The sequence below is a fragment of the Saimiri boliviensis genome, chromosome 5 (genome assembly GCF_048565385.1).
Source record: "Saimiri boliviensis isolate mSaiBol1 chromosome 5, mSaiBol1.pri, whole genome shotgun sequence".
Taxonomy (NCBI): domain Eukaryota; kingdom Metazoa; phylum Chordata; class Mammalia; order Primates; family Cebidae; genus Saimiri; species Saimiri boliviensis.
Genome location: NC_133453.1, coordinates 115,956,598 through 115,969,843, shown reverse-complemented (window position 1 = coordinate 115,969,843; position 13,246 = coordinate 115,956,598). Strand labels below are relative to the sequence as shown.

General features: G+C 37.8%; 1 protein-coding gene across 4 annotated transcripts in view; it reads left to right on the top strand.

Annotated features, from left to right (window-relative positions):
- Positions 1-13,246, top strand: part of EPB41L5 (erythrocyte membrane protein band 4.1 like 5) — a 135,345-nt gene that overhangs the window by 99,803 nt on the left and 22,296 nt on the right. For all 4 annotated transcript variants that reach the window (XM_039479952.2, XM_074399848.1, XM_074399847.1 and 1 more), the window contains 2 exons: positions 6,588-6,716; positions 10,157-10,221. In XM_039479952.2, coding sequence (XP_039335886.1) covers positions 6,588-6,716; positions 10,157-10,221 — 194 coding nt within the window. The remainder of the gene's footprint in view (positions 1-6,587; positions 6,717-10,156; positions 10,222-13,246) is intronic.

Genomic DNA, 13,246 nt, shown 5'->3' with positions numbered 1-13,246 from the left:
ACTTATAGGAAGAACTAAAATAAATTGAATGAGGTGGAAATTTTGTAATTAATCATATCAGCTACCAGATGGCCCCACTAAATGAAAGAGTTGATTATAAGTAATGATCTGGAAATGCCCTTTTGTTTCCTCTACATATAGACAACTGATAACATGGCCAAGATGAATTGTGTTTTTGTTTTAAAGAGGAAAGGAGAACGGCTGACTCACAGTGTTCTTCCGTCCTTGGATAACTCACTGGAATTTCTTCAGAGACCAGTATAGAGTAGAAAGTGATTTTCTTGTCTTGCACTGTCATTATTAAAAATGTCCTTCTGGATCCAAGCCTTTTTTTTTCCTTTCTTTCTAATGTATTTTTTCTTAGAAATAGCTGTTAGAAGGTGATTCAGTTTCAGAAAGGTTTTCCATTTTGTTGACTTTTCAGTATTCTGTCCCACTTGTCTGTTTGCTTTCATGGTGTCAACTTTTAAAAATATCTTTGTAAAGTAGGGGAATGCAGGGCTGGAGACAGAAGGATAAATTGAAAACTTTAGATAAAAGCTTTAGATGGTTAATAACTAACAGAAATATAGTGGAAGACTGGAATGACCCTAAAGAATGAAGCCCAGGGCTGGGCGCTGTGACTCATGCCTGCAATCCCAGCACTTTGGGAGGCCGAGGCAGGTGGTAGATCAGGTCAGGAGATCGAGACCATCCTGGCCAACATGGTGAAAACCCATCTCTACAAAAAATACAAAAATTAGCCAGGTGTGGTGGAGCATGCCTATAGTCCCAGCTACTCAGGAAAAAAAAGAAACTTTTTTTTTTTCTTAAAACTTGGTGGTAAGGAGGAGCAGGGGTGGGGGGATCTCAGGGTTGGCTGTGCTCAGAGTTCATGGAAATCTATTGAACATCTACTTGTTTCTTTTGTAAAATGTCCTGCATATATTTGCTGTAATATAACTGATCCTCTGAGGCAGAGAGTCTACTGGATTAGTTTTGAAGCCTTGAAAAGATGAGGAGGAGTGTAGGTTCAGGATAGGAGAGTAAAGGAGCACTTTAGGTGAAAGACAGTGTGCCATCAAGAAACATTTGGAGGATCACATAGCTAGGAAGAATAACATTTAATATCTAGAGAGGGTTTACTCTATGCCAGAGAAGAATAGAAGGAAGGAGGGAGATGGAGCAAGATGGCCATTATAACTCTCCAGTGACCATCGCCCCAGCAGGAACACCAAATTAAGTAACTCTTCATACAATAAAGGACCTTCGTAAGAACCAGAAATCAGATGAACCATCATAGTACCTGGTTTTAGCATCATACCAAAGAAAGAGGCACTGAAGAGAGTAGGAAAGACTCTTGAATTGCTGATGCCACCCTTCCCCTATGGAGGAGGGTGGCCCTGAGAGAGAATCTGTGCTTGGGGGAGGGAGAGCACAGTGGCTATGGGACTTTGTATTGGAACTCAGTGTTGATCTGTCAGAATGGAAAGCAACACAGGGCAGAATTTTGCCAGCTTCCACAGAGCCTACATTTAGAGCAACCTTAGCGAGAGAAGAATCATCCATCCCAGCAATTGGAACCTGAGTTCCAGCTAGCCCCACCACTGTGGGCTAAAGTGCTGTAGGATCCTAAATAAATTTGAAAGATAGTCTAGGCCACAAGGACTACAATTCCTGGGCAAATCCTGTTACTGTGCTGTGCTCAGAGCCGGTGGAACTGGGGTACACATGACCTAGAGAGAGATTAGCTGGGGAGGCCAAGGGAGTGCTTACATCACCCTCTCTTAACCCTAGGTAGTACAGCTTGCAAGTCTGGGAGAGACTTCTTCCACTTAAGGAAAGGTGAGGGAAGAGTAAAGAGTACTTTGTCTTGTATCTTGGATACCAGTGTAGCCACAGTAAAATAAAGCACCAAGCAGAGTCCTAACGCCTCCATGTCAGGCCCTACCTCCCAGTGACATTTCTGCACATAGTATGGGCTGGAAGAGAACCTGCTGCCTTGAGGGAACGGACCCAGTCCTGACAGGATTCATCATCTGCTGACGAAAGAAGCCTTGGGCCAGTGGTTTCCAGGCAGTACTTGCTGCAGGCCTTGGGCAAGACCTTGTACCATGCTGGCTTCAGGTGTGATCCAGGGCATTTTCAGCTGTGGTGGCCATGGGGAGAGATACCTTCTGCTTGAGTAAAGGAGAAGAAAGAATAAAAATAACTTTGTCTTGCGGCTTGGATAACAGCTCAGTCACAGCAAAAATGAAGTACTAAGTAGATTCCTACAGTTCCCAGCTCCAGGCCCTAAAGGAGAAGAAAGAATAAAAATAACTTTGTCTTGCGGCTTAGATAACAGCTCAGTCACAGCAAAAATGAAGTACTAAGTAGATTCCTACAGTTCCCAGCTCCAGGCCCTAGCTCCTTAGATGGCATTTCTAAACCGGCCCTGAGCCAGAAGAGAACCTGCAGTCCTACAGAGAAAGGCACAAGCCTAGCTGGATTCACCACTTGCTTATGTAAGAAACTCTGGGCCTTGAATTAACATCAGTGTTGGCCAGGCAATAGTCACCACATGCCTTGGGTGAGACCGAGTACTGTACTGGCTTCAGGTCTGACTTGGCACAGTCTCAGTGGGTAGCCATGAGGGTGCTTTTGTCATTCCTTCCCAGCTCCATGCAGCTCACTGAGAAGAGAGAGACTGTATGGGGAAAGTGAGGAAAGAGAACAAGAGACTCTGCCAGGAAGTTCTTCAGTCTGAAAGGAAAAGATGTTAATGAGCAATGAGATAATCATCTGAAGGCACACAACTCACTGGTAATGGTATGTACACAAACAAATGCAGAATATTGTAACACTGAAATTGTTGTGTATAAACTACTCAGATCTGGAGTAGGTAATTCAGGGAATTCTCCCAGATCTTACCCAAGACCACCAAGGCTGTATCTCAACAACTCTGCAAGAGTAACATCCTTACTGGTCGTGGGGTTCCTCCTAATGCAGATATGGCTGGAGTGACCAAAAACTTATATCACAACATTCACTTCCATTTGAATAACTAGAAAGCCTTCTCAAGACAGACAGGTACAAACAAGGCTAGACTGCAGAGATTACAATAAATACCTAACTCTTTAATGCCCAGACATCAACGAGCATCCAAGATCATCCAGGAAAACATGACCTCATCAAACAAACTAAATAAGGCACCAGTGACCAAGCCCAGATTGACAGACATATGTGACCTTTCAGGCAGAAAACTCAATAGCTGCTTTAAGGAAGCCCAGTGACATTCAATATAACACAGAAAAGGAATTCAGAGTCCTATCAGATAAATTTAACAAAGAAATTGAAATAATTTTTAAAAATCAACAGTAATCCTGGAGCTGAAAAATTCAGTTGACATAGTGAAGAATGCATCAGTCTCTCAACCACAGAATTGATTGAGCAGGAGAAAGAATTAGCTTGAAGACAGCCTGTTTGAAAATACACACTCAGAGGAGACAAAAAAAGAAAAAATGAAGTACACCTAGAATATCTAAAATATAGCTTCAAAAGGACAAATTGAAGAGTTATCGGCCTTAAAGAAGAGGTAAAGAGATGTGGTAGAAAGTGTATTCAAAGGGATAGTAACAGAGAACTTGCCAAGCCTAGAGAAAAAGATACCAATATTCAAGTACAGGAAGGATATAGAACACCAAGCAGAATTACCCCAAATAGGACTACCTCAAGATAGTGAATATTCAGACTCCCAAATGTCAGTGTTAAAGAATCCTAAAAGCAAGAGAAGAGAAACACACAAGGGAGCTTCAATACATCTGGAAACAGACTTTTCAGCAGAAACCTTATGGTCCAGCAGAGAGTGGCATGACATGTTTTAAATGAAGGAAAAACTTTTATCCTAAAATAGTATATCCGTGTTTGAAGGTATCCTTCAAACATGAAGGAGAAATACTTTGCCAAACAAACAAAAGCTGAGGGATTTCACCAGACCTGTCTTAGTTCTTCAGTCTGAAAGGAAAAGATGTTAATGAGTGATAAGATAATTATCTGAAGGTACACAACTCACTGGTAATGGTAACAAATACAGAATATTATAACTTTGAAATTGTTGTGTATAAACTACTCATATCTCGAGTAGAAAGGATGAAAGGCTATCAAGAATATAACTACAACAACTTTTCTAGACATGATGTAATAAGATATAAATAGAAGCAACAAGTTGAAAAGGGCGGTGTTGAACTTAAAGAGTTTTTATTAGTTTTCTCTTTGCTTGTTGATTTTTTTTTTTCAATCAACATTGTCATCAGTTTAAAATAATGTGTTACAAGATGTTATTTGCAGGCCTCGTGGTAACTTCAAAAAACGTATAACAGATACACCAAAAAATAAAAAGAAATTTAAGCATACCACCAGAGAAAAGCACCTTCACGAAAAGGAAGGCAGGAAAGGAAAAAGAGAAGACCACAAAACAACCAGAAAACAGATAACAAAATGGCCATTTATATTCATTATTCAATAATAATAATGAATATAAATGGACTAAATTCTCCAATCAAAAGACAGAGTGGCTGAATGGCTTAAAAAAAAAAAAACCCTTGACAATCTCATGGAAGCTACTCTTTCTCTTCTCTGTTTCTTTCCCCTTTTTCTTTCTGCCTAAATAAATCACTTTCTGCCAAAAAAAAAAAAAAAAGAAAAAGGCCCCAATGATCTGCTGTCTACATGATACATATTTCACCTATAAAGACACATGAAGACTGAAAATAAAGGGATGGAAAAAGATATTCCATGCAAATGGAAACCAGAAACAGAGCAGGTGTGGCGATACTTATATTAGATAAAATTGATTTCAAGACAAAAATCATAAAAAGAGAGACAAAGAAGATTATTATATATTGATAAAGGGTGAATTCAGCAAAAGGATGTAACAAAATAATATATGTACCTAAAACTGGAGCACCCAGATATATAGAGCAAACATTATCAAAGCTACACAGAAAGATATGCCTCATACAGTTATAGCCAGAGAATTCAACACCCCATGTTGAGCAGGGGATAGATCATCCAGACAGAAAAATTAACCCCCAAAATTATATGTAATCACTGTAGATCAAATAGACCTAATAGACATTTACAGAACATTTTATCTAATGGCAGCAGAACACACATTCATGTCCTCCACACACAGATTATTCTCAAGGATAGGCCATATGTTAGGTCACAAAACGAGTCTTGCACATTCGAAAAAATTAAAATCATTTCCAGTATCTCCTCTGACCACAGTGGAATAAAATTAGAAATCAGTAACAAGAGAAACTTTGGAAACTGTACAAACACATGGAAATCAAACAGTATGCTCCCAAATGTCCAGTGGGTCAATGAAGAAGTAAGGAAATTTTTAAATTTCTTGAAACAAATGAAAATGGAAACAAAACATACTAAAATCTATGGGATACAGCAAAAGCAGTACTGAGGAAAGTTTATAGCAATAAGCGCCTGCATCACAAAAGTAGAACAACTTTAGATAAACAGTCTAATGATGCATCTTAAGGAACTAGTAAAACAAGAGTAAACTAAACCCAAACTTAGAATAAAAGAAATAATAAACCCCCTCTTGAAGTATTTTGGTGGTTTGATGGAGTATTGTTCCTTCCAACTTTGAGATGCCGTGATTTTAAGAGTTGTCAAGATTCTTCTCTTTTTTTGATCCTTCCTTTTCTCTGCAACTTAGTCTCTGTGCTTTCTCTTTAAAAAAAAAAAAGAGAGAGAAAAGAAAAAAGGTAAAATATACATATGTAATTTACCATCTTTACCATTTTTACCATAGTTCAGTGGTAATAAATACATTTATGTTATTTATTTGTCTCCTTCATTATCCCCTTCCAGACTTCAGTTTTCTCTTATGCCTTTGAAATCCTTTAGGATTTATGCCATATCAAGATCTATAGATTTTTCAATTACTTTCCTTTACTTAATTACCTGAGGCAATCCAGAATGTTCTTTATCTTCAAATTTTATTTCAGGAATCAGTTTTTCTTGTTCTTTGATGAGCAGTAATTTGTTTTAAAAGCATAAAGGAGCAACAGAATCTCAACTGCACTCAGCGAGGACAGTGGGTACAATTAAGGCATATGTGGCCTTTAGCAACTATTATTTTTAGGCTAAAAGATGAAAAGTAGGGCATGAAGACTATTCTCTTGACCAGAGGTTGGCAGATTATTTCAGTAAAGGATTAGATAGTAAATATTTTAGTTTTTGAGAACCTCATAGTCTCTATCACAGCTACTTAGCTCTGCAATTGTAGCATGAAAGCAGCACAGAGGAATGAACATGGCTAAATTCCAGTAAACTGTTTACACAATAGGTGGTTGACCAGATTTGCCCATTGGGTTATAGTTTGCTACAATTTTAGGTTAGGCCCTACAGAGGCTGTTCCCTTTAAATCTGGAGTTCTTCACAGATAGATGATTGTAGGAGTTGCTTATGTCTGAAATAAGATATGGCTACTTAAGACACATAATTTCCTGATTGTCTGAATATGAACTTTCATCAGTTTATTTCCTATTTCCATGTAACTATAGTGCATCAGAGTTGATTATAGTATGTTTTTAAAATACTAGGAGGAAGTGATGAAGTTGACTGAGAAATGCCTTAATAATGTCATTGAGAGCCCGGGATTGAATGCCCTGAGAGTTCCTCCTGACTTCAAGAGTAACATTTTGAAGGCTCAGGTAGAAGGAGTACATAAGGTAAGCTGCCTTTACTAGATAGCCCTGGTGAAGTGAAAATAGTGTGGGATGTAGAGAGCTGCCTTCCTCAACTCTAAATTCAAATCAAGCTAGATTAAGGGTGCAGTCAGGGGGTTTAAAAAAAAAACAAGTAAAGATGCTCAGGGTCATATGAAGGCTAAAAAAAACCAAATTTGTATAGAAGTGAGTCTTCAATTTTTGCCACTTTGATAGCCAGAAAATTTTGTGATTTTTTAAAGGGTTATTTCAGTATTAAGTATATGATTCTACGCCTGTCTTTATCCATTTACTATTCCCCACGTCCCATCTACCCTCAATTTGGCTATATGTTTATGTAATTAGCAAAAAGGGTGAGATACAAGATGAAGAGTTGGCTGTGACATGGTGAAGGATGGAGTGGGTAGGGACCAGCTCCCATGAGGGATGTGGTAGCCTTGCTCTCAAAATCAGCTTTTCCTTGGCTCTCGGTGACTTTAAAACTTGTATTCTGTCCTAAAATCAGGACAGAAGCCTACCTCACTAAGTCATTTGTCAAATTCTCCTGTTATTGAGAAGATGTGCTTTACCCATTCTGTCCTCAGTTACAAGCCTTGAAGAGACCTGAGTGGACTTTAGGAATATTGTTCATGTCTTTATCCATTTTCTCCACAGAATATAAACACAAAACATATTTACATAGAAGATAAATATGAAATATGATAGTATTGACTCTAGAATCTCATTTCTGTTCTACCACCAACTAGCTTTGAGACTTGGACAAGTTAATTTTTTTGAGCCTCAGTTTAATTATATAGAAAATAGGATAATAGTAGTACCTACCTTAAGGTGGGCTGTAAAGGTGAAATAATATAATTAAAGGATGTGGAATAGTGCTTGGCACATAATAAGCATTTAGAAAGTGTTGATCCTCAGCCAGACGTCGTGGCTCACGCCTGTAATCCCAGCATGTTGGGAGGCCGAGGTAGGGGGATCATGAGGTCAGGAGTTCGAGACCAGCCTGGCCAACAAAGTGAAACCCCGTCTCTACTAAAAATACAAAAAATTAGCCAGGGGTAATGGTGGGCACCTGCAATCCCAGCTACTTGAGAGGCTGAGGCAGGAGAATTGCTTGAACCTGGGAGGCAGAGGCTTCAGTGAGCTGAGATTGTACCATTGCACTCCAGCCTGGGCAAAAGTGTGAGGCTTCATCTCAAAACAAAACAAAAACCCGAAAGTGTTGATCTTCGATAGATATAGTAGCAGTAGTAGTAATAGCTATCATTTGCTATGGTCTGAATGGTTGTGTGCCCTGCAAAATTTTTATGTTGAAACCTAATCCCCAAAGCCATGGTATCAATAGATGGGACCTTTGGCAGAACCCTCAGGAGTGGGATTAGTGCTCTTATAAAAGAGGCCGGAGGGAACTTGTTTAACCCATTTACCATGTGAGGCTGCAACAAGAAGCCACCATCTATGAGGAATGGGCCCTCGCCAGACACTGAATCTTCCAGTGCCATAATCTTCAGTTTCTCAGCCCCAAGAACTGCGAGGAAGAAATATTTGTTATTTATAGGCCACCCAGATGATGTTGTTTTGTTAGAGCAGCCTGAATGGACTAAGAAATCATTACCTTACATTTATCATTTTGGATCTTTCTGGAGTTGAAGAAGAGAGAAATAACATGAGTAGCCCTAAAGTAAAGGGATTTGATTTTGCAGTGAAAAGACTTATACATGAAGATAAATCCAGGACCAGATGCCTTCACTGTGAAATTCACGAAACATTTATGGAAGAAATATTAGCAGTTCTAGGCAGAGTTTTTCAAAAAGATACAAGAGAGGAAGGAACACTTCCTAATTCATTTTATGAGACTGGTGTCATCCCAATACCAAAACCAGAAAAAAAATTACAAGAAACTACAGACCAGTACTCCTCTTGAACATTAACATAAAAATTCTTAACAAAATATACTCAGCAGTTTATAAGTAGGATCATACATCATGATCAAGTAAGGTTTATCTTGGGGAAAATGTTGGTTTATCATTCAAAACCCAGGATAGTTCATCATATTAAAAAATGCATAAAATTGTCTCAATTCATATAGAAAAGGCATTTTACAAAATTCAACACCTGTTCATGATAAAAACGCTCAGCAAACTAGCAATAAAATGGAACTCCTTCAGCTTGATAAAGAGCAAACAAAATCTACAACTAATATAATTAATGATGACGGGCACGTCCACTGAAACAGTAAAATTACAGACCAACCATCACTGCGTTGGTGATGATGGAGCTCCTGCAGTGCACATACATTGCTGGTAAGAGCATAAAATGGTATAAACACGTGAAGAGTTTGGCAATGCATTGAACATACACATATCATCTAACTCGGCAGTTACATTCTTAGATATTTGCCCAGGAGAAATCAAAGTTCAGGTTAACAAAGATGTTAGTACACGAATGTTCCTAGCAGCTTTATACGAAATAGCTAAAAACTGGAAAAAATCCAAATGTTCATTAATAGTTAAACAGATGAGCAAATATTGTGATTGTATCTATACAATGAAATGTCTCTCTGAATAAAAGGGAATGAATTAGTGATTTATACAACAACATAAGCAAATCTCAAAGACATCACCATGCTGCTCTAAAGAAGCAGACATAAAGGATAGGTATTGTGATTCCAATGATATGAAACTGTATAAAGTATAGATCATCCTTTATCTCGAATAACGGTTTTTTTTGTGGGATTATATGAGCAGTCTAAAGGGAAGGAATACTGAGGCAGGGAGTGGGAGAGATAGTGGAAATGTGACATTACATTGGTTAAGCACTTGTATGCCTTTTTAAAAAATTTTTTTAAAAATGAAAATGAGAACATTATTGATGCTGGGTGCAGTGGCTCATGTCTGTAATCCCAGCACTTTGGGAGGCCAAAGTGGGTGGATCAGTTGATGCCAGGAGTTTGAGACCAGCCTGGCCAACATGGTGAAACCCCGCCTCTACTAAAAATACAAAAAATTAGCCAGGGGTGGTGGCACACACATTTGTAATCCAAGCTACTCAGGAGGCTAAGGCAAGAGAATCACTTGAACCTGGGAGGCAGAGATTGCAATGAGCCAAGATTGCACCACTGCACTCCAGCCTTGGGGACAGAGTGAGATTCCATCTCAAAAATAAATAAATGAAAAATAAAAAAAATGGGTGCATTATTGAGAACCATGTAGTAAGATTGTGTGAATTTGTATACCAAATAAAATGAATCTTTGATTATTAATTTAGGTATGGGGTATTATTGTACTAGGTGTACTGCTGATATTTCCATAGACAAGGTATGATTACCTCTTATTTAAACTGAAGCAAGTTGATACTTCTATTTTTACTAGAAAGAAATGTAAATTTCTTGTTACTTTAGTATCTTCAACAAAGATTTACCTTTTTAAAAAATTTCATCTTCTTAGGTTACAAGAGAAGATAGCTTATTAAGTCATAAAAATGCCGGTGTTCAGGATGCTGCCACAAACAGGTACAGTTCTGGAAACACTGCATTAAATTGATGTTCTTATCTACTACCCTTTTTGTCATTTTTTTCTTCTCAGTCTGTCACCACATGATTTCAGGATGTCCGTTTGAAAGATAGCTTGAATACACCCTATTGCATTCATTACAGACAACTTAGTACCTAGTTTTATATTATTTGAAGATGTTTCTAATTAGTTTCCCAGTATTCCCATTTGTCTTCAACTGATTCGAACCAACAGAGCAAAAACCATTTTAAAGCTTTGTGAAATCTTATCAATCACCTGGTAAGGAGTGTGTATTATTTCTCTTCTAGTAAACATTCTTGTCACCCTGTTATCACAATGGCCTTATTCTTATAAACTTACTTGCCATGGGTTCTCACAGTAACTGAGTAACTTTCTTTGCTACTCCCTCCAAGTCTCTTCTGCTCTTCTCTTTAATGAGTGTTTTGTTATTTATTTATCTTGTTCGTTAGGCTTTTATTCCATGCTTTTTTATGGCAGATTGATTTTCTTCACCACTGTGAATCTAATGTTCTGTGCTTGGTGTTAAGAAATGTGGAGCAAATAAATGCTGTTTCTTTTTTTATTATTCAAAACTTAGTCAAGGGTTTTGATTAATATTCAGTTCCAGATACTGTAATCAATGCAGCACTGCACATAGCATTCATAGTGTATAGCATTTCATATAATAGTTAGTACTCCACAAAAGTACTAATTGGTGATCACGGTAAAACTAGAATTACAGCTTGACCTTGTAACTAATTCTAACCGCCAGGCACAGTGTCTCAGACCTGTAATCCTGGCACTTTCAGAGGTCAAGGCAGGAGGGTCACTTGAGGCCAGCAGTTTGAGACTAGCCTAGGCAACAGAGTGAGACCCCATCTCTACAATAAAAAATACAAAATCAGCCAAGGATGGTGATCCATACTGTAGTCCTAGTTACTCAAGAGAATGAAGAGGGATAATTTTATGAGCCCAGGAGTTTGAGACTGCAGTGAGCTATGATCACACCACTGCACTTCATTCTGAGTGACAGAATGAGACCTTGTTTAAAAAAAAAAAAAAAAAAGAAAATTCTAATAACAACAGTTAGTCCATTTCTAGTACTATTGCTATTATTGAAGTCTTTCAGAATAACCTTGTCAAATTTTTTTGTTTGCCAGGAGAAGGGTAATGGGGACAGGACTGCCCCATGTTCATCAGAAGTTTCATTGAACTCTCGAAGCTGGAAAGAGCCTAGAACGTACCCCAACTTACTTCCAGATTTATTTTTCTAAATGGCTGTTCATATTTTGAGTAATCTGTTTTTCCCATAGGATTTTAAATGCATCCTTTGCAATATGCTCAGTTCTTGTATAAACAAAGGTCTATTTCTGGATCTTTTCCTTCTCTGTTAATCTGTTTTCTCCATGCCATACCACACTGTTGTTTTACTGTACCTCCTTTTTTAAAATGCAACATTTCAGGCATAGAGACACTATGGAGAAGTATATAATACATACCTATATACCAGATATCAGGCTGTATCACATCTTAACATTTTACCATAGCAGATTTAGATCATTTTTCTATTTTTACTGACATAATTCACATAACCACAAAATTAGTGATTTTACAAAATTGTGCAACCATTACCACTATAATAAATTCTAGAACATTGTTTGAGAATGTTCTAGAAACCTCATAGGTCTAAAACTCCTTACCCTAGAAACTTTACCTAAGTTCTGGCAACTCCTTACCCATTAGCAGTTACTCCACATTCTGCTTCTTCCCCAGCAGCTGGCAGCCACTAATACTACTTTCTGTCTCTGTGGATTTACCTACTCTGGACAGTTTATGTCAATGGAATTATACAATATGTGTCCTTTTGTGTCTGTCTTCTTACGTTCAACATAATATTTTCAAAGTTTGTCTATATTGTAGCATGTTTTGGTACATTATCCCTCCTTATGGCTGGATAATATTCCATTATAAAGATATACCACATCTGTTTATCCATGTATCAGTTGATGGACATTTGTTTCCACTCTTTAGCTATTATGAATAAAGCTAGAAATGAATATTTGCATACAAAAATTTTTTTGTAGATATACTTTCAGTTCTCCTTGGTATATATCTACAAGTAAAACCATTTGTTCTCAGTCATATTATTTAACTTTATTAAGAACTGCCAAATGTCTTCCAAAATGGCTGTAACATTTTTCATTACCAACACTGTATGAGGATTCCGATTTCTCCATGTCATTGACAATGCTTTTTATTCTCCTTGTTTTTTATACTCATCCTAGTGAGTGTGAAGTAGTGTTTCATTGTGGTTTGATATGCATTTACCTAAGGACAATGATGTTGAACATCCTTTTGTATATATGTCTTCTTTGGAGAAATGTCTATTCAGATCATTTATTTTTGTAGTAACAGCTTCATTGATGAATTTGATTGAAATACCACACAATTCATCCACTTATAGTGTGCAATTCAGGGCCAGGCATGGTGGCTTAACACCTGTAATTCCAGCACTTTGGGAGGCTGAGGCTGGTGGATCACGAGGTCAGGAGTTCGAGACCAGCCTGACCAATATGGTGAAACATCATCTCTACTAAAAATATAAAAATTAGCTGGGCGTGGTGGCTTGTCCCTGTAATCCCAGCTGCTCAGGAGGCCGAAGCAGGAGAATCGCTTGAATTGAGGAGGAAGTTGCAGTGAGTTGAGATCGTGCCACTGCACTCCAGCCTGGAGACTCTATCTCAAAAAAAAGAAAAAAAAAGTGTGCAATTGAGTAGTTTTTAGTACATTTTAGTACATTTGGTACATTCTGTATTTAGTACAGGTATGTGCAACCACCACCAGTATCAAATTTCAGAATATTTTCGTCACCTCAAAAAGAAATATACTTTCTAACTGTAACCCCATCTACTCTGCATTGCCTTTCCCCAACCCTGAGGAGCCACTCTGCTACTTTCTGTCTCTATAGATTTACCTATCCTGGACATTTCACATAAATGATATTCTGTAATATGAGGTATTTTG